Source organism: Mizuhopecten yessoensis, unplaced genomic scaffold, assembly GCF_002113885.1.
Source record: "Mizuhopecten yessoensis strain PY_sf001 unplaced genomic scaffold, ASM211388v2 scaffold11083, whole genome shotgun sequence".
NCBI classification, from domain to species: domain Eukaryota; kingdom Metazoa; phylum Mollusca; class Bivalvia; order Pectinida; family Pectinidae; genus Mizuhopecten; species Mizuhopecten yessoensis.
Window position 1 is genome coordinate 434461 of NW_018408871.1, and position 21963 is coordinate 456423.

At 35.3% G+C, this 21963-nt stretch overlaps 1 protein-coding gene across 1 annotated transcript; it reads right to left on the minus strand.

Annotated features, from left to right (window-relative positions):
- Positions 1-7262: 7262 nt before the first annotated feature.
- On the minus strand, positions 7263-21614 carry LOC110465490 (UDP-N-acetylglucosamine/UDP-glucose/GDP-mannose transporter-like). Its single transcript, XM_021521339.1, has 13 exons — positions 21494-21614; positions 19283-19316; positions 18553-18639; positions 18054-18121; positions 17724-17795; positions 17097-17165; positions 16051-16153; positions 15675-15767; positions 15046-15192; positions 14206-14288; positions 13585-13684; positions 13095-13113; positions 7263-8664 (listed from the first exon to the last, which is right to left on the minus strand). Exons 1-13 carry the CDS (start codon positions 21607-21609, stop codon positions 8654-8656), a joined length of 1002 nt encoding a protein of 333 aa, XP_021377014.1. The 5' UTR covers positions 21610-21614; the 3' UTR covers positions 7263-8653.
- Between the last annotated feature and the right edge of the window lie 349 nt (positions 21615-21963).

A 21963-nucleotide genomic window follows, 5' to 3' on the forward strand; every position in this document is an offset into this window, starting at 1 on the left:
CGAACATTTTCTAGATTTGCAGTATGTAAGCTTAATGGAAACCTAGATATATGGTGACGCCAACTTGAACTTGAACAACAGTTCAGAGGTCGGAAGGACTATATATGTACTGGTTAGTGATGACATACCGGTAATTGGATTGTAGATAAGATTTTCTACACAGGCAGCAGCTACATCAGATTTAGTTTTTTACATATGTATATATATACTGGTTATGTATGCTTGTTGTTATTATTCACTATGCGTTGTACGTATATACCTAAACCATGCTATATCATTATGCATTGTATGCTATGTGTACTTAATGCATGTTATCACTATGCCAAATATTGCTTGCCAGGGTAATATATGGCAACAGTTTCCTTATACATACTCACGTATTATTATTGTGTAGGTACAGTAGTCGGGATATACCAAAATATATATTTGAACGTTGTAACTAATCTGTATTTTCAGTTGGATAATGAATATTTTATGTAAAAATGAGGTCAAATGTTTTCATCATATAATAAGGAGGTTTAAAAATTCAAAATCATGTTATGAAAGGAAGAGAGGTAAAGGGAGGTAACTGCCTTTGGTTGTATTTTTAGGTAAAGGGAGGTAACTGCCTGTGGTTGTATTTTTAGGTAAAGGGAGGTAGCTGCCTTTGGTTGTATTTTTAGATCTTTGAACTACATACTCAAAATATACTTAAGCATCAATTTTAACATTACATAGTTTGTAATATTAGCTGAAGGTATTCAACTCAATGCTACTCATTTGTACTGCCCTTCGCACAAGAAGTATATTTGTTTGAGTCAGAATTATGTTGGTTTGTGTTTAATTAAGAATATTTACTTGTAACTTTTATGCCAAAAACACCGATATGACTTTTACTTGTAGCCATTGTTTTACTTCTTGTCAATAGTATTTGTTTAACAGGGTCATGTGATGTTAATATCTGGTATTAAATTTAAATATTTACGCTAAAATTATCTAACAGGGTACTCTTGATTGGTATGCATGATTATCCATATGAGGTTTCTGATATTGTGAATGAGAACCAAGATGTATTTGCTACCTCATTCACCCCTACATATTTAAACTGGACTTGCCCAGTCTTTGATTTGGTAAGGTTCAAATGTGACTTTAGGGTTGAATGGGTTAATTTTAGAGATGATTCAGAATACTCGGCTTATCGATACGATGTACACTCAACCATTACTCCACATCCTGTTGATGTGTATTTTATGTTATGATTTCAAACCTTTATACTCAGCGTGGCATCAGAATGTCAAGATTTACCTCAGCCAAGATCAATGGCCATCTGTCAAATTAACTGTAAAACACAATTACCAAATTCCAATGAAACGCTGATCTGTCAGATCTGGTCAGTCTACTTATCACAGATTGTTTGGATTTACTTCAGATTGATTGGTCAGATTTAGTTACCATAGATTGGTCAGATTGAGTAAGAACTCATATTTGTAATCCTCTGGACAGAATTTTTAATCTTTCATGTACAGAGGATTGGTGAAACCTGCTCAGCGCTGATTGGTCAGATATATGATAAGAGATGATTGGTCAGATCTGCTCTGAGCCGATTGGCAAGATATTTGATTAGAGGTGATTGGTCAGATCTGTTTACGGGAGATTGATCGGATATAAAAAAAAAAAAGAGGTGACTGGTCGGATCTGCTCAGGGCTGATTGGTCAGATATGTAAGAGGTGATTGATTAGATCTGCATAGATTCGTTTGTTGGATAAGCGAACTGCTCGGTAGTGGAGCAGATGTCAAACCACTCATAACAACCAGATCTTCATAGGGCCAGTTATCCTCGATACTCCAGGGGTTACGCTCACTTGCGCTCTTTCTGCTCCCCTCGAATGTATCATAACAAGATTGAAGATTCGACATCAGTTAAAATTTCATATTTTCAAATTCTTCATAAGAACCAAAAGGTTTAGAGTCAACATAGTTTGCCAGTATCTGAGGTAGAGATATCTGTCCTGAAGTTTCCCGAGGTGGAGGGCTACCAATTTTTTTCTTCTTTCAAATGAATGACTTCGACTGATTTACAGGGTCAGAGGGGGTCAAATGCTTCAAATGGCTTCTTCTTAAAATCCATAGCATATCAAGTAATCATGTTTTCCTATAGCTTAATGGTTTAGAGCCATCAGGTTTGTTCAAAAATTTGACCTTGACCCACTTTCAATGTTGCAGGGTTCAAATGTATTAAAATCTTCACATCACCTGTAGAATACAGAGATTTGGATTGCAGCTCACACAACCAAATTATTTTCATATAAAAGTTGCAAAGGTTTATCAAAATTCCATTTGTACTAAAACCTTGTACTTATTTAGATGACTGCTATTTTACTTAAGCCTATGGGCTTTTTTTTTTGTTGTATGTTGGATTTATCACTGCATGTATCTACAATTAATATTTTCAGCCTTGCCATTTAATGTGATAAACATGCCGATTTGATATGATGAACAGCAAAGTCATACTGATATAACATTATAGCATGTCGCCCTCTCCCAATCTCCCGTCGTTACCGTTATCTACCAGTCACTTTCCACAATTTATTTGTGAAGGACAAATTTTAATTTGCTTGTAATTTTTGAAACCTGTTACATGCCGTGGATGGTTTGTGGTTCGACTTATAGCCAATCCTTTGTATAATGAACCTGTTGTTGGGGGCTCTGATAACATGTAAATGTATCGATTGACAAGTCTGTAACCTCACTTTTATATACTGACCTTGGTGTGACCTTGAACATCACCGATGAACAGGTCGATTAGTTTTACCTACATTACATAATGATCAAGTTTTTGAGCTTAGTGTCAGGTGACCAAGAGCTTTGTATGCAACCAACCAACTACGATTAGTTTTACTCGCATTTATTTTTATGTATGCGAAATACGCACCTTGTGAATATGTATTCAAAATAAAATTTTACATTTTTCTCAGCTTTGTTCATTGTTTTATCAACAACTATATCGACATCCCATATTTTTAACTTGGAAATCTGAACATTTTAGCACTGAATACAAATTCGTTTTCAAATATTGGTTGAACATGCCAAGCTGACCTTCCAATAAAAAAAATACATTGCTGTCATTGAACTGTTCAAATGATGAATCTGTTGTATGAAAACCTACTGGAACAAGGCTTTCATATGTGACACACTGCTATTTAAACATGGAAATCAAGAGGGTCTAATATAATATCACAATACAACGGCATACAACTGTGCTATAAACTTGGAAAAGTGTTTAGACAAGCATGGTCCATTGCAATGATCTGTTGCTGCATTTTGCCTGTGAACTCGGAGACATGTGATGGGGCCACATCCGGATACTTGCCAACTGTTTAAACTTTCCATGGGGGAGATTGCATGTGCTCAGAATTAAAAGCATAATAAAATGTATGTACATAAACCCTAGGGGAAAACAATTCTTTTAAATGGCATCTTTTGAGTTGTTCTTTCTAGATGAAATCAGCAGATCTATAGGTTCGAAAATGGGGAGAGTTGGCAAGTATGCATGATGATCCCTTATCAATTTTTTCAGTTGAACTACTTCTTCTACAGAAGAATAAGGCACAAAGTCACGATATTTAGCCTGTTGCTTGCCATGTTGGCAAGAAAGAGGCTATCAAGTTTGTCCAAATAATAACTCAACTTTAATCACTTTATAGTGACTTGGCTTTGCAGGCAACACAAGAATTGTTTAAAAAATAGAAAGACAACAAATTTTCCTTTTGATTATTTATTTTTAATAAAATATCTTTCAATAAAAAAAGGTTTATCCCTGTGTTTCAAGCAAGCATCCCATTATAACAATTTTTTCTTGCATATAACATTGTATAACATATAAATACATTGCCTAAATTAGAAGCATTGGACTTTGTTCCAATTTTACACAAATATATGTGTACTAGGGAACACAAACATATACCAAACAATTAATACGGTGTTCATCAATTCTTAACTGCAGAAACTTGCTTGTAGGTCCAATCAATTTTATTTTATTTTCAAAATTTTAATGTTTTATTCTGAAGTTTTACATCATAGGGATCTGGTCTGATAACGTAAAATTTCAAGATAAATATAAGAAATTTTGAAATTAATTAATTAAATCGGACCTAGAAGCTACGATTCCCGCAGGTAATCAATTCTTTACGCTCTGGAGCGACACTGACGTTAGTCTTGTGATTGTACTTGCGATACATATATATGGACGATACAACAACTTGTTACGAACACATGTAATAATACCTTGTTGCTCAAAAAGTCTGACGAATCGATTGTTGTGTCAATACTGTCAATAACTGATTCTACAAATAATAATCATTATACTTGCAATGATTTTTCCGATTTTCTTTCCTGATTTACTCTCCTACAGTAGATTGTTTTTATAATAAACTTGATATTTTCTATTACGTTTTTCGAGGCCCCTGAAAATAAAACATTCCCAAAAATACTGTTTCCGTAAAGATTATAAATTAATAAGAGGCACTTGTCCTCTTACACATATTTTGCCTATTCTTCATATAACAAAGCAACAAGATTACACAACATTATTTCCACAACATCCACAACGCTACTTCCATATCAACTTATACAATGTCTTCTATCGAACATTCCATACCAGGCCTAACAGTTAACGATAGTCAAAACAATAAGCAAAAATGCAGCTCTACATGTAAGGCTAATCTGAATTCAAAAGCAAAAACATACTTTGTCATTTTTTTTTATCATACTTCGAGCTACCTAGTAGCTCAGGTAAATGGAAAACAAATCAGATATTTAAGAAAATTCTGAACTACACCGTAGTTGTCTCATAAAATGAGCCCTAAAGCCAGTTAAGTAGGCACATGTCAGTCCCCAAAGTAATACTGTTCATATTTTGGTAACAAAACATATTGAAATACTTTTAAGGTAAAAACTGTTCAACAAAGCAGAGGAAGAAAGGAGTCTTTATAGACAGGGTCCTGTTTATGAAGGTCTTTATTACAAATCTGAAAAGTTCAAAAGTCAGAAACACGTAGATCTGTAAATCAATATTGCGCTTTCATTATCAATCTGCAGACGTTTTACACACAGCTACAGTACATATATATACAAGTTATGACGTCATTAATAAAATGTTGATAATGAAAGCGCTATAATGCTTTACATATCTACACGTTTCTGATTTTGTATCTTTTCATATTCATATATCTACCGGACTATGAGAACATAATACTATATACCCGGTAAATATATATATATATACATTTAAAGACTTCTAACATGGGTACCGTAGCTGCAGACGAGACCTAGAATTGTATACTGTAGACCGGACAAGTGGCAAAATAATCCAGACATTGAATAGCTCACTGACAGCGGATAGTAGTACACAGCTTACCAACGTGGAGTTAATCCTAGGAGATCTGAATTCAATGGGACTACTTTACTTGCTATATCCATATATTTCAGTGACAAACAGTCAAATACTGGTAATATTGGAGATTTTATAGATATTAGCAAACTGATATGTTACATCTAATAATTATATGGGTGGTCGGGTGGCGCAGTGGATAGCGCACTTGCCTTTCACCAAGGCGGCCGGGGTTTGATTCCAAGGTCAATGTCAAAAGGTATGGGGTCACCTGCCCGACAACATTGGTTTTCTCCGGGTACTCTGGTTTCCTCCCGCATTAAAACCCCACTGTGCACTAACATTCGGGCCACCAAGAGTGATTAATATAAGCTGAAATACCTTGTTTCATAATTGTTGTAAAATAAATAAAGTTTGTATTTACTAAAATAAAGTGAAACATGTTTTTAATATAGACTACTGCAAGGCCATGGTGGGGACTAAACTGAAACACGTTTTGGGACAGAATAGGTGTAATAGTTAAAGCATCAATTCATGTTAGGTTGTATACATACACGTAGAAACTGGTAGAAACACACATTGACGTTAGGGTGTATGNCGTGTGGACGATGTGCGGACGGTGTGTAAACGATGTATGCACGGTGTGCGCACGCTGTTTTTGGTGCGTTGTGCGGTCCCACAACTGTAGTACTGGTTCTATTCACATCTTGTAGTAACTGGTTTTATTTTATCACTCTAGTTCACTTATGTCTCCCAGCAAAATATTTTCCTTCAACGTTTTTTAATTATATAGTATTAAATCTCAATATTAATAAAATTAAACCACAAACATGTGTAATTTCATACAATAATATAATAAGGACGATGTCTACACCTAAAATTCTACCCAGGGCACACGTACATGCTTTTGACATTTTTTAATTTTATATCAATGGTTGTTTTATTGCATGTCTAAAGGCATTCACAGAATTAATATCTGTGATTGGCAAGAAATGCAGAATTTGAAACTATATGATTTATTCCGAACCCTTTCACCCCTATGTATCTTGAGTAGACTCTACCATGCATTGATATGGATGAGTCCATTATGGTCTACAGTGGTGAAAGGGTTATTAATGTTAACACACTTCACATTTGAGTCAATTACAAGAAGATATGTATCACGGAATGCATGACACATTTGTCCTGAATATCTATACCAATTATTCTTTACTACATACTACCAATACACACAATGGTTGCACTTCAACAGAACTTATATAAGACATATGAATCAGTTGAACCTCACGCTAAAATGGTCTTCCAGCATATGACACACATTTTCAGACTGTGACCTCACAAGTCCTGGGGGTTGTTTGTTTATGCAGAACAACCGGTTTGACCGTTTATAAATGTAACAATTTCGGGTCTAAATCCCGGCAGACCTGCAAATGTTTATGCAGGCCTTGCAAGGCTTTGTCAAGGCTCGCCTGAAAGCAGCATCAGATTACTAAGTCCGGCCTTATTCAATAAACGAATAACTGTGGTCCGACCAGTTTAACCGTTTAAACGAAAACGGCCCAGATCATAACAAAAAAAGTAATAATTTGACACATTCCCAAAGTATCTTCAGAGTATGTGGTAGTGAAAACACAAGTAGAACTAAATCGTCATCAGTGGTAGGAAAATTCAACACAGGATGAGTGTAACTGGCAGGGACCGATAAAAGATGTGCATTTAAGATTATTAAGAAGGTAAAAATACATAGAATTTGCTCAGTTTACCACATTGAATAGTTCAAGATACAAACATTTGATACCAAATTATGACATTTACAGAATAACTTTCACACTTAAAAAATATGACAATATCCTATACAAGTTTATGTATAATTTACAACACCAGGTAAGGGAGGGGGGGGGAGGGGTGAAGTGGTAGATGACCAAGATTCAAAACAATTCAGATCTACACAGTTATGCATCATAATTTATCACAGCACTAGTTGAAATATCATGTTATATGGGTCTTTAACAAAAACACTGTTGTAAACAAAGATAATAGTTCCATATGAGCTGATAACAAGATACCAGTGTTTTGTGGGCTGATAACACTGATACAAGTGTTTTATGAGCTGATAACACTGATACAAGTGTTTTGTGGGCTGATAACACTGACACAAGCGTTTTATGAGCTGATAACACTGATATAAGTGTTTTATGGGCTGATAACACTGATACAAGTGTTTTATGAGCTGATAACACTGATACAAGTGTTTTATGTGCTGATAACAACAGATACCAGTGTTTTGTGGGCTGATAACAGATACCAGTGTTTTGTGGGCTGATAACACTGATACAAGTGTTTTGTGGGCTGATAACAGATACCAGTGTTTTGTGGGCTGATAACACTGACACAAGTGTTAAATGAGCTGATAACACTACTGATATAAGTGTTTTGTGGACTGATAACACAGATACTTATATTACGGGCTGATAATACAGATACTAATGTTACGGGCTGATAACACAGGTACCAATGTTATGGCTGATAACACAGGTAATAATGTTATGGTCTGATAACACAGGTACTAATGTTATGGGCTGATAACACAGGTAATAATGTTATGGGCTGATAACACAGGTACTAATGTTATGGGCTGATAACAGATACTAATGTTATTGGCTGATAACACAGGTATTAATGTTATGGGCTGATAACACAAGTAATAATGTTATGGGCTGATAACACAGGTACTAATATTATGGGGGTTGATAACAAATATACTAGTGTTATGTGGACTAAAAAGTAGTACTTTTCAGGTGAATAACAAAAATAGGTATCAGATATTTGTAAGGAAAAAATATAGCAAAAGAAGCCAGTATTATGTAGTCCTAGAGCAATACATAGTGCACAGGTATTTCTTAGTAAATAACAGATCGATACCAGCGTTATGTGGGCTGATAACAATAGACTTAAAAAAGTACAAAATGAAATGTAGAACTAAGGGAGATAGGTACAACACTGAAATACCTGTAGATGTAGATTTTGTCTACATTTACCAAACAAATTATATGAGTTTGATCATATTTTCCAATTTCCTGGACAATTACTCATTTCAACAACATTTGAACTATGACACAATGTAGATGACAGTCATGAATCAAAAATATAATGTCAAATTATCAATGAATTGAAATAACTAAACCAAAATGTCTAACCTCAAGCCATTCATCCACCATTCAATTTACTAACTAACCAGTTAAGTGTTTATGTAAACAGGCCGGTACAAACTAGGTTCATCCCTGTTATCCATCGGCTGCAAAGAGAAGATTTCATGTCACTTAGATTGAATTGGCACTTATCACAACAAATTTATACTGCATCCATCGTACATATAAGAATCTGACTACACCATATCTATAATGTAACCTGTACCTTAGCATAAGACTAAACCGTATGTCCTTTCGCCAGTCATATCATATTTATGCAGTGCAAAAATATTTTTACACATTTATAGATAATTATATATTCACATGTTATAGCAGGGAAGCCAAGATAAACTTGTATACTGGTTTCTCCTAATGAGTGAAAAATGGCTAGCAAAAATGTTTAAAATACAGAAATTCATGACACGGCCCCCAGGTATCTCATATATTTGATGCGACTAGCTACTTCCATCACCTGTCCAGGTTCTTAGAACCCTGATTGTTTTCACTCTACCAAAAATGCTATGGTCGTTAAGCAGCTGCCATTACTACAAACCTGGCAACTACTTCAACATAATACAATGTATCTGTATAATACAATACTTTTGACATCCTTGACTGTGGATACAGTCAGCACAGATATAACCTTAACTTAGGATAGTTAGCACTGGTTTAAACCAAGGTTAGTAAGCACAGATACATAGTTCGCACTGGTTTAAACCAAGGTTAGTAAGCACAGATACACTTGTACCAAAGATACTAGTTATAATCATACGTAAAGCTTTAACCACGTATACAGGTAGCACGCGTATGGCTTTTAACTATGGACAGTTAGCACATAAATTATATACCTTTAACATAGAATAGTTAGCACTGGTTTTAACCATGGTTAGTAAGCACAGGTATAACTTTAACCCAGGATACTGGTAGTTATCATAGGTGTAACTATAACTTAGGATACAGCCAGCACTGGTATAGTTTGACATAGAAGACCACTCTAGTACAGACTTAACCATACTCTTTTATCACTTTAACCAAATATAGCCAGCACTGTTATAACTTCAACTTAGGATAGAGTTAGTGACTTTAACCATGGATAGTTAGCACAGTACAGTTTTACCTTATTTAACTTTTGATAGTTAACATAGTATAATTTTAACTTCTTTAAATTTTTATAGTTAAAGTATAATTTTAACTTTTGATAGTAAGCACAGTATAATTTTAACTTTGATAGTAAGCACAGTATAATTTTAACTTATTTAACTTTTGATAGTTAGCATAGAATAATTTTAACATATTTAACGTTTGACAGTTAGCATAGTATAATTCTAACTTAGTTAATTTCTTCATCAAAATCTCAAACAGAATGAAAATTAAAAGAACAACTGATATCCGTTTGTTCAAGACCAGCAGTAACATCCTAAGAAATAATGCTGATGCCGGTGATGAGGATTGTTATTTAGAGTCTAGGTGAGCCACCCTTTCATCGTACAGTGTATTCCATTAACAGTGCATGTTATACATTTACATTAGTTATCCTATTTACCAGAAACTAATCTAAAAATATTATCATACAGTGTATAACAATGTGCTCGTGTGTGATATTTAACAATGTGACCAAGTGTAATATATGTACAAAGCTGATAAAAGTATATCATACAGAGAATAGGTGACTACTACAATTAGTACGACCTTCAGACTGTATGGTGGAAATGAAACATTATAGAGAAAATAAAAATAAAATTCTAAACTATGGGTATGTACATTGTAATAACAAAAATTAAACCAATACCTAATTATAAAAGTGGGAAAAACTAAATATCAATAAAATAAAATGGAAAATAAAAAGTGAAATCTGTTTTCATATTTAAGCATCTATTAAGATATCCTAACAAAGAAAATCCTTGTAGCTACAAATTAAAAACTAAAAAAAGCAACAGTGCAAATCAAGTAGGTCAATTGAAGAATAAGACAGGACATTTTACAAGCATATGAAATATGAACATCCTTTGTGTGGGGAGCATGCTTGCAACATATCATTCTAATACAGCCAGGGGACTGGAGCTGTACATATCAATCCCCTGGTTACACAACAATCCCCTGGTTACACAACAATCCCTTGGTTAAACATCAATCCCCTGGTTACATATCAATCCCCTGGTTACACAACAATCCCTTGGTTAAACATCAATCCCCTGGTTAAACAACAATCCCCTGGTTACATGCAACAATCCCCTGGTTACACAACAATCCCCTGGTTAAACATCAATCCCATGGTTACACATCAATCCCTTGGCTAAATATTAATCCCCTGATTACACAACAATCCCCTGATTACACAACTATCCCCTGGTAACACATCAATCCCCTGGTTACACATCAATCCCCTACATCAATCCCCTGGTTACACAAAAATCCCCTGGTTACACATTAGTCCCATGGTTACACAACAATCCCCTGGTAACACATTAATCCCATGGTTACACAACAATCTCTTGATTACACAACAATCCCTGATTGCACAACAATCCCCTGATTACACAACAATCCCCTTATTACACAACAATCCCCTGATTACACAACAATCCCTGGTTACACAACAATTCCCTTATTACACAACAATCCCCTGATTACACAACAATCCCCTTATTACACAACAATCCCCTGGTTCCACAACAATCCCCTGGTTACAAATCAATTCCCTGGTTCTACATAGCCATTGCAAAGACTATACATCCATGTATTTCAAACCTGATGTACTATTTTAACATGTCAAAGCAAAATTTTTACATGACTCCATACTTATAAAAAGTCTTAAATATGTTCCTGATATATCGAGAATAATTTCATGAATTAATCCTGGATCGAACACAAGAGATCACTATTAGTATTAACGGAAACGTGTTGTGAAAAACGGACTACTGGAAAAAGCAAAATGCAATCAGCTTGCTTGATTAGTTTAGTAAAGAAGTATGCCTGGTAGCTGGAAGATGTTACATTGTAAATCATGGAAGCATCCAAAAAGCTGCTCAGCCTTTGGGGTACCCAATGAGCATATATCAATCCTTGTGTAGCTAGCCCCTCAAGGCAAAACATCTCTTGCATAGTAAGATTATTTGTATTGTTGCTTAAATATTTCGTTATTCCCATCATTGATACAATTTTTTTAATAAATATTATGTAGAAATGTCACTTTAAGACACATTTTAATCATAAATATTTAGATGGTTGATTATTGTTAAACGTGTATAATAAGAAACATAAAGGGGTCGCCCTCGAAGTTATCTCATCAGAGTTGGCTGTGGTAGCAGCTTTTCAAACATGCAGGGTGTTACTAATAGTTATCAATAGAATGGCTTTATAGCTATAGAGTAACATCACAACAGCTGTAGAAAGGGGAGGTAATGATAGGTGTACAAAGGGGAGATAACCATCATTGTATAAAGGGGAGATAAAAATATTGCACAAGGGGAGATAACAATCATTGTATATAGGGGAGATAAAAATTATTGTACAAAGGGGAGATAACAATCATTGTATAAAGGGGAGATAAAAATTAATGTTAACAGGAGAGATAAAAACCAGCATTTAATGAGGCGATAACAAACTCTGTTTGAAAGGACATATCTCTTTATATAGTGGGGCATGAGACCTAATTCCAGTGCACTGCACTGAATTTAGTACGAGAGATTCCACCTTTCCAAGATACATAAATATGGTAAGTTCGGTCAATGTAGGTGACATAACATGGAACTTATGCTCCGGACAAACTTAGGTATTAAAAATAAACAAAGGGCCATAACTCTGTATATAGTGGGGCACGAGATCTAGTTTCAGTGCTCTGTCCACCTTCTGTAATGCAGGTATACTTTAAATTTGATCAAGATATCTTAAACAGTTTTAAATTTCAGGGCCGAGCAAGAATTTACTGAAAATGTTGCACTTATAATATTTGACCTTTGACCTTGAGGTGGAGGTCACAGTGACCTAATTCCAGTGCATTACACACCTTCTGTGGGTGAAGCATGCATACCTGAAGTTTCATCAAGATATCTTTAACAGTTTAAAAGTTATGGTCCGGACAAGTTGCAATTAGAAGAACCAGAAGGNTTCTGTGGGTGATGCATGCATACCTGAAGTTTCATCAAGATATCTTAAACAGTTTAAAAGTTATGGTCCGGACAAGTTGCAATTAGAAGAAGAAGAACCAGTACTAATACAATATGTCTCCCTTCATTCAAAGGGGAGACATAACAATATCCCACTGAAAAACATATATTTCATCTAAATGTAAACCTATTTTGAATAATTTCATCTGTATACACTCTTTAAAAATCTGAATATTATATCATACTTGTGAAATGAATGATATTTGGTGGGAAACCCACGTCCATGTTACGAGACGAGCTACAAAAGTGAGACAGGATAAACTGAAACACATACATGCAGTAAAGGGAGAGTATGTTTGGCAGGAAATTGAACTGAACTTAAAAAGCTGTGGACAAAACAATATGTTTAACGTATGTAACTTACTACTTACCTGTAGTTTTGATCTCGGTCTGTAATGTATTTGATCAGTATTGCTATTTCATGGTTCACACAGTAATAGTTAAGTGGAACTAATTAAGATCTGGTTTAATCAGATTGCCACACAATATACATACATTGGATAAATGACAAGAATTTACAACACACTTCCACAATTCACACATATATTTTTGTTGTTCTTAGCACCAATTACCCGGTAGAATCAACTTCCAGGCACGTTAACAGAGTGACTCGAGTACCTTGTATTGTGGTTCTGATGTTATACATACTATAACATATAACATATAAGTACATGTAGGTAATTAAGTCCACATACTGCACCATTTAAAACTTAACAGAAGCAAAATAAGAACATTTCACTTAGCCTATGTACATTGTAATAAATAAAACACACATGTACATGAATAACTAATTTTAAGTCTTAAATTATATTTGTCTTCCTTCAGGCTGTGCATGCTCGGACAGTGATATGCTTTTCATACCATAGTTGCCTCAGACTTCTGCGTAGCTTCCGTTGGTTGAACACTTTTTTCCTGTGGTTTCTTGAAAGTTACATAACTGTACACTAAACTCCCAGAGACACTGTAACAAAGGGGAATAACTCCAATAATTAGTCTTTCTAAACACTTTATCACAGGTATGATAAAAGGATGGATATCACCAATAGCTCCCGTAAGCTGAATATCTATAACTGTTACATCTTTACAGGATAGATAGAAAATATCAACTTTGAAGATAGTCGTCCATTGATTGATATTTAGCCAAAGTTTATGAGAGAAACCAGTAAAGATTTTCACCTGATATTCTTTTCTTTTTACAAATTGGGTCAGTGCCACAGTTAATTATCAGTGACATTTTGAAAATAATACAAATTTAATTAAAAAATCTCTAAGTACTTGTAGTACATCAAATACATGTTTATAAAAAGTTCTTTGAAATATTTGTCAGTGATAGATGTACAAATTTGTAACTCAAAATCTACAGCTTGACAATTTGTACGACACTGACTGTTCCTTACTTTATTTTTATTATCTACAGACATGTGATTCATATACAGATCTTACTTACCTTACGTAATATATAGAGAAAACACAGACTCTCACCTTATATTCAATCCTATAAAATTGATGGTACTGAATATGTAGTCCCCTCCGAGGAACATGCCTATATATGTCACCAACAGATTCTGTAGACAGACAAGCATTTAAACTATTTAAAATTGGTCAAGGGGAAAGCCTTCATAAAGGGATTGAACAGATATTTTTTAGCATGCATGTTGTTATGAATGCACAGTGGTCACAGCCATGTTGTGCAAACCTGCTATTGCTTTGTGCAATATGAGTGTAACTGATTTGCATTCTTACTATATTTATATTTTTAAATTTACAGTTACGAGTGATCTTTGCATAAAAATTCCAAACCATCTGTGGTTCTGAAGTGTTCATTTAATCAGAACAAACAATGTAACTGCAACAGCAAAACATCATCTAAACGTTTGTTTTTTATGATAATTTTACATTATCCAAGGGATGAGGAAAATCAAAATGACATATCCAACTGCATTCATAGCCCTATGAACATAATTTCTTCTGAAAGTGTTTCCATAGGACTTGAGGAATGTAAATACATAACACAGGAAATAGCATGTTTCTCTGTTTCAATAAACACTCAGGCCGCATTCGTTCATCGCTATCCAAATGGTTCAACCGGTCGGACCACAGTTGTTCGTTTAAGAAATAATGTCGGACCTATAAATCTGATGCTGCTTTCAGGCGAGCCTTGACAAAGCCTTGCAAGGCCTGCATAAACAATTGTAGGTCTGACAGGATTTATACTAAAAAATGTTACATTTAAAAACAGACAAACCGATTGAACCGGATACGCGAAAGTGGCCCGAGTAATGTACAAGCTAAACAGAGTAGATAAACCTGAGTGTTCGTTACCTTTATAACGCCCACAATGGTGGTAGTCAACGCAGAGTTATACTGGGTACACAACACTATGGCGTAGTTCAGTACGAATCCCATACCACAGGACATCAAAAACTGCATCAGAAACCAGTGGTCGCCCCAACTTTCAAAACTCCTGGCCTGTAAGTAATTTAAGTATTTACAAGTGGATTCATACAAGAAATGTTTCATTTGATAATTGTTTTATTTGATAGGTAAGAATTTCATTTACATTGCACAAAAATATTCATAAATATTAACTTTCTTTTTACAGCAATAATGACAGATCACTTTTGTTGGCCCGGATGTTACTACACAGGGGGTGGGTCTTAATGTGGGAGGTAACCGGAGTACCTGGAGAAAACCCTCATGGTCAGACAGGTGACCCCGCACCTTTCATGTCTAGTCAGGGAATCGAACCCTGACTACCTTGGTAAAAGGTGATTGTATTATCCACTGCGCCATCCGACCATCCGACAATTTACAAGTACTGCAGCAAAATATTATCATAAATTAAATTTCAGACCAGATAAATATTCAGGCATTATATACAGATATTCATTAACTAGTACAATGCAGTTAAACAATAAATTACTCGACTGATGACAACAAAGTTTACTTACCTTTTCAAACTCTCCATTCATATATGCAATTACCCCGACAGGTACCACCATAAATAAGGCATTGTAGAACAGAAGACCATATTTCCCTAGTTCCTGTAAACAGACAATTCTTTTTACAATTTTTTGTGAACTGGTGTAGAAATGCTCAGGTTTTTCACGTTAAGTAAATCGATGCAAACTTATCCACATGCAAATATATATTTACAGATTATGGATATATCATTTCTAATTTTACAGTTAATAATTTCACTAAAGAAACAATACAACATCTCTATAGAGACAATACAACATCACTATAGAGACAGTATAACATCTCTATAGAGACAATATAACATCACTATAGAGACCTTAGGTTAAATCCATTTTGTTTGGTTACCTTTGCCTCCAGTTTTTTCTTTGTATACACCCCATTGGCTGCTGTGAAAAAGTCATTTAGTAGAATAAAGATGTATCCCCAGAGGTCAAAGGCAAGGTCATCACTGCAAAAATCAACGTCTGAACTGAATCAACATGAATATACACCTGCACTTCAACATTTCATGGGTGATTATTGTTATAGACAGTCAAATATGCTGCAAAAATATGGGGTAAAGCTTCAAAGACTTCAAATTCAAATTGCAACCTGTAATTGGGAGCAAGGGTCCTGAAGATCCTAATTCAATTTGTTTGAAGTTATGGTTCTTGTAGGGAATTAATGATTGGTAATTAATTGGAAAATGTCAGAGATGTGAAACAAAGTGTAGGGACTTGTATTAATGACATGTAGATATTTCTCATACCATCCACCGAGTATTATGTGATAGTCTTTTGATCATGATACCATCGTACACATCTGATAAAGTAACGGTATAGTTTGAAGCAGACCAAGAAGTAGTGCTCCAGTTAGCAAGGAAATGACACACTATCTGTGACATCATTTGATCGATGACATCATTTCACTTTTGACAATACAGTGTCGAGAAATCACATTCACAAGGTTCTGAAGTTGTTAGCACTGTTCTCAACCTCTCTGAGTGTGACGCTGGTTTTCTTCACACAGTTACAGTTAGTGGTATACTGTAACTAAAGCTACCATATATATATATATACATGTATATACCAGGGGCTTGTTGGTTTATGCGGAACAGCCAGTATGGCCGCTTTTGAATGAAACATTTTAGGGTATAAATTCTGGCGGACTAGCAAATATTTATGCAAGACATTGTCAAGGCTCTCCCGAAAGCAGCATCAGATTACTAGGTCCGACATTATTTTTACCCTTTCACCACTATGTAACTTTAGTAGACTCCACCATGCATTGATATGGATGAGTCCATTATGGTCTACAGTGGTGAAAGGGTTAATAAACAAACAACTGTGGTCCGACCGGTTGAACTGTTTAAACGAAAACAGCCCAAGACACTATACTTAACCATTACTTACCTGGCAGCTACTAATGCACCAAATATCATTAGGAATACGGTGAACTGGACCACTTTGGGGGCCTTCACCCTGAAACAGCATGGTTTACATGTTGTATTTATTGCTGAGTATAAACACTGCTAAAACTGTAGATGGCTTCAGCATATTAGAAAACATTATGACAAAATATATGGACCAAAGAAAATCAATGAATATATAGCTAAGCCTTCCTTATTCTGTTATCTTCGTTCTCAGCAAAACTTGCAGAATTGTTCTGACTATTTTGTATAAAAGAAGTAGAGTCTGTCCCCTAAACCATATGGTGGGGTAACCAGATTAGTGGTGGCTAGAATGACGAGGCTGGTTAGTGGGATAACTGGAAAGGATGTGGCTGGATTAACGAGGTAGAATGTACTTTCAGTTTTATAGAAACCTTTTTCCTTTAAAAATGTTGTACTGGTTCACATCTTGTAACTGATGCCCTATAAACAAGGGGAACTTATTTATTGATATAAACCTTACTGGTATCTGTATGTACAACTACTAAAACCAGGAGACTGGACTTATTGTTGACCATGGTCCTACAGTAGAATACAGTAACAAGTTATTCACAAGGTTTTATCTATGGTAATAAGTAAATATACTTACCCCAATACAAAATATTCAGCTATCATTGTTAAGAGTATGGAAAATCTTCTTAGAATCGTAAACATAGGTAAACTGTGAAATGAAAGAAATCTTGTAAATGTATTGTAAAACTCTTCACACTGGTACAGTGTAATAATAATGCCTTTTCATACGAGGGTTGTTAATTAACTGAAATCATTATGTTAGCAATATTTAATGTATATAACAAGTTGAATTACTTCATCACATCATAAATTCATCAAAATGTCAAAGCTAAAGTCTGGTGGGTTTTTTTTTTTTACATTTTACATGTAATATATCAAAATCAAGTAGATATATCAATTTACTTACTTTAATTTCTTTGTTCCACCCAATCCAAACACCAAGTTGCCCATATAGATAAGAGGAAGAGGCCATATCTGATAAAGAAACAGGGCCAGTCATTTACACACATTAGTCGACCACTTCTTCTCCAGGTGCATTCATTTACTGTGGAATATTTTCTGTCCTACCTGGACAGTTCCAACCAGATACATGAAAGGGACCCTGATGTCACAATGTGAATATTAACTTTCATAATCTGTGTAAAAGTTATCTCCCTTTACTTAATGGCTGATAAACATTACACTGGTTATATATTTGTATCATTTCAGTATTTACTGGTTTCATCACAGATTCAGTATGACATTACGAATATATCACATGCAGTACTTCGGACTTTGTGGCAAGTTTACTTAATAGTTAGCCACCAAAAACGAGAGTTCCTTTTACTGGGCTACTGAGCAGTTCATAAACTGCCATATATACGTAGCCATTTATGAGCCCTATTTAATACTGTACATGTACATACCTTTTTTAAGACATCGATTGACGGCCCTGGAAACTGTACCAATCCAGCTTGTTTGACAACTAGTAACACCACTATCCCTGTTATCATCTGTAAGTATGTCATCATGATGTAATTTCTAAACCATCACTATGTTTTATATTAACCCTTTCAACCCCATGTAACTTTAGTAAACTCTACGATGCATTGATCTGGTTGAGTCCATTATGGTCTACAGTGTGACGAAAGGGTTAACCAATACACAAGATGAATCAGAAAGAGATGCAGATATATATATATCTTTATATTGGAAGAAATAAGGGGAAAAAAATATATTAGCCTTCTTAAATACAGTGTTAAATCACCAGTCTTGTATATATCATCATCTACCATATCATGTAAGATACAAAAAACCTAAAAACAAAAACCCTTGTTTTCTCCTTAATTATCAGTTATCACCGACCAAAACTCATCACTGAACAAACACTGGTATAGAATGAGAGGACATTGCCCCCAAAACAACGATGGTATTTCGCAGAATACAGAGTTGCTGCCAAAATGACCCTGGACAGAAGATGGTGATTCAACAAGATTACACTAGTACTGTAATGATTCATATTGAAATTAACCATTGAATAATCTAGAAGTCTGCTCAGAAGAATTTTTGACTCCCCCAGAATAAGGTTTGACTAATTGGGTTTGAAAGGGCATGTCTATTTGTTAAAGCTAAATGTCACAAAAAACATTTTCTTACCTGTCCAAATGCCAAAAACTGGAATGATGGAAACCTGAAAAAGTAGTGAATTATAAATGTCAAAAAAAGTATGGGGAGGCTTTAAGCAATCAAATTTGCAATGAACACCTAATATTGTAGTGGAACTGGTCTTGATCAATTACCACCCACCAGGTAGTTAAATTGGTTAGAGCATCGGTCTAGTGTATGGAGGTCCTGGGTTTAAATCACACTCTGGCTGTTGCATGTTCCTTTCCCGTTACATTTGGTGCCCAATAAAATATACCCATGGAAGGAGGTGGTATAGGTGGTATAGGGTCTCTTGTGTCTTCGGTGTCAACGATTTTGATAAGAAGGGAGGAATGAAGTGGAACTAGACTGTTTCAACTGCCAGCGAACATCAGTGCTAGCATCTGTCTAGAGTTTGCAGGTCTCAGGTTGGAGTTCCGTTCTGGCTGAGTTTTTTTCCTTTCCTGTTACACTGTCACACTACAGTTGGCATTCTTATCATAACATATAAAATATGTTGCAAGGTGTATATATACCCACTGCTTTGAAAGCAATTATCACTTTGTTGCACAGTTAGTATAGTATACTACCCTATATATATGCTATCAAGCTTGAGGTTTCGACCACTCACTCTCAAGAATATTGGTGTGATCTCCAGCTGTATGTGGTGGAAAAGGAGAGTGATGTCTGATAGGGTTGGTTGTCTCTCCAATAGGTCATGGCGACTCCCTAGCTGCGATAATGCAGCTTCTGACGACGAAAAGAGGAGGCCGAGTGTTACAGGGTAATATTAGTTCTGTGATGAACCTACCGAGCTTGTTTTTATTTGTAAATCTCCTGTGCATTCTCCATGTTATTTACGCAGGTAGAGCTGGCCTTGACCTAGCCCCGGTTAAAACACATAGGTGATGTGGACATTCTCCGGGTGATTGACAAGAAGGGCGGGGCCTATGGGTATATAAGTCGGCCAAAACGTGCGTGCCTTTAGGCTGTGGCCTCTCAGACAGCGTGAGCCACGGCCATTTGCCTTTCTGTGTTAGAAGCGATACGGGGAAAGGACCACTACTTGGTATTTGTTAGTATACTAGAGAGCGAACTTTCAATGATGGGGTATGTCTGAATAAGACTGTTACCCATTACGATCGCTCAATCGAAAGTATCATACCTTACAAGGGCGAGCTATTGTGTTGCTTCGGGTCCACTACATTGATAGATCACAGTTACTGTGAGAGCTCGTTAGATTGCTATAGGGAGTTATATATAGGGCCCACCGAGTGGTCAGGGTAACTCAAGGTTAGCAAGAAGGGTTCTATAGATTGTACATGATCACAAGCAGTGATTGCTCAGACATAAGCAATGTTTCAGAGGTAGATTAACTTATCTGTATATATTTGCATCTATACTAGAATATTGATACACCCCAGTTGGGGTAGGTATACTCGCCGGATTCTCCAGTGTGACTGGTACGGATCATAGAGGAAATGTCACAGTACTAGGCCACTCCCCTGTGGTTTTTCCTTCACCAATAAAACTGCATTTTTTCCTTAGATGTGACTTAATTAAAACTCTATATACCGGTAGCTTATGTTTGTTGCATACAATATATATACAAGGTTACTTAATGATTTTTTACAGTACAATATATTTTCGAAAATCGATCAATAGTTTTGGACCTTCATCCCCAGTGACAAGAGTCGCAGCATTGAGCAGTGATCACGGGCATTTGTTTCTGTCAATAAAAATAGTCATGAGAAAAAAAATCACACTCTATGGTATATTTTATGAGAAGGGTGTGATTTTTTTTTCTCATTTCTCATGACTATTTTTAATGACAGAAACAGATACTTCAAAGAAGGTAAAAAAGAATAAACTCACAGGAAATAAGGAATTGGCGAAGTTTTGCCATATCTTTTTTGAAACGGTATTTAAAATTATAAAACTAGCAATGCACAGAATTACTGTAACATGTTCAGCACAGATTCTAAAAACAGATGGCCAAAAAGATGTATACTTTATTTGCTTGAAAGTTACTTTTTTAATGTTTTACCAGTAAGGTAATATGCACGGGCGTTAACTGTGCAGTACTATACATAGGAAATTGTTCTGTTAACCGTAAATACGGGGGTGCTGCAGTATGATAAAATGATACTGACTGCGGCGAGTTTTAAGTGAGGTAGTACTTAAATGAGACGGCTAATTAAGTTAAAACAAATTGTTACTCACTTGTATGTTGTTAACACCACTTTGTTGCACACAATAATCAAAAATGAAGCTGTTCCGTAGAAAAGAGCCGCTAAAATACGACTAGTGTACGGGGAACTAGTGCCCAGTACCGCCATGTTGTTTTGTGTACGGAAGTGAGTTAAGCAATTGTAAGATAGAAAATGGTCATATAAAAATATCCTGATTTCTTATATAATTTCATAAATTAAAAACATTATTTAATAAAATTGATAAGTATTTAATATAGAGAATGATAACACATATCAGAGTTTTTAATATCAAAAGTGTGTTCCCACTGTTTTCCGTTATCATTCATGGTTTTCTTTTTTTAATGCATTTACACATGTACACAGATGTATATATCATATACTGTCTCTGGTAAACCGCTAGGTGCTACATTAAGGTACATTGACACAAATCTTTGCTCCTTTTTCTTATCAGCAGGATCAAGCTGGCATTTACAAAGCAAA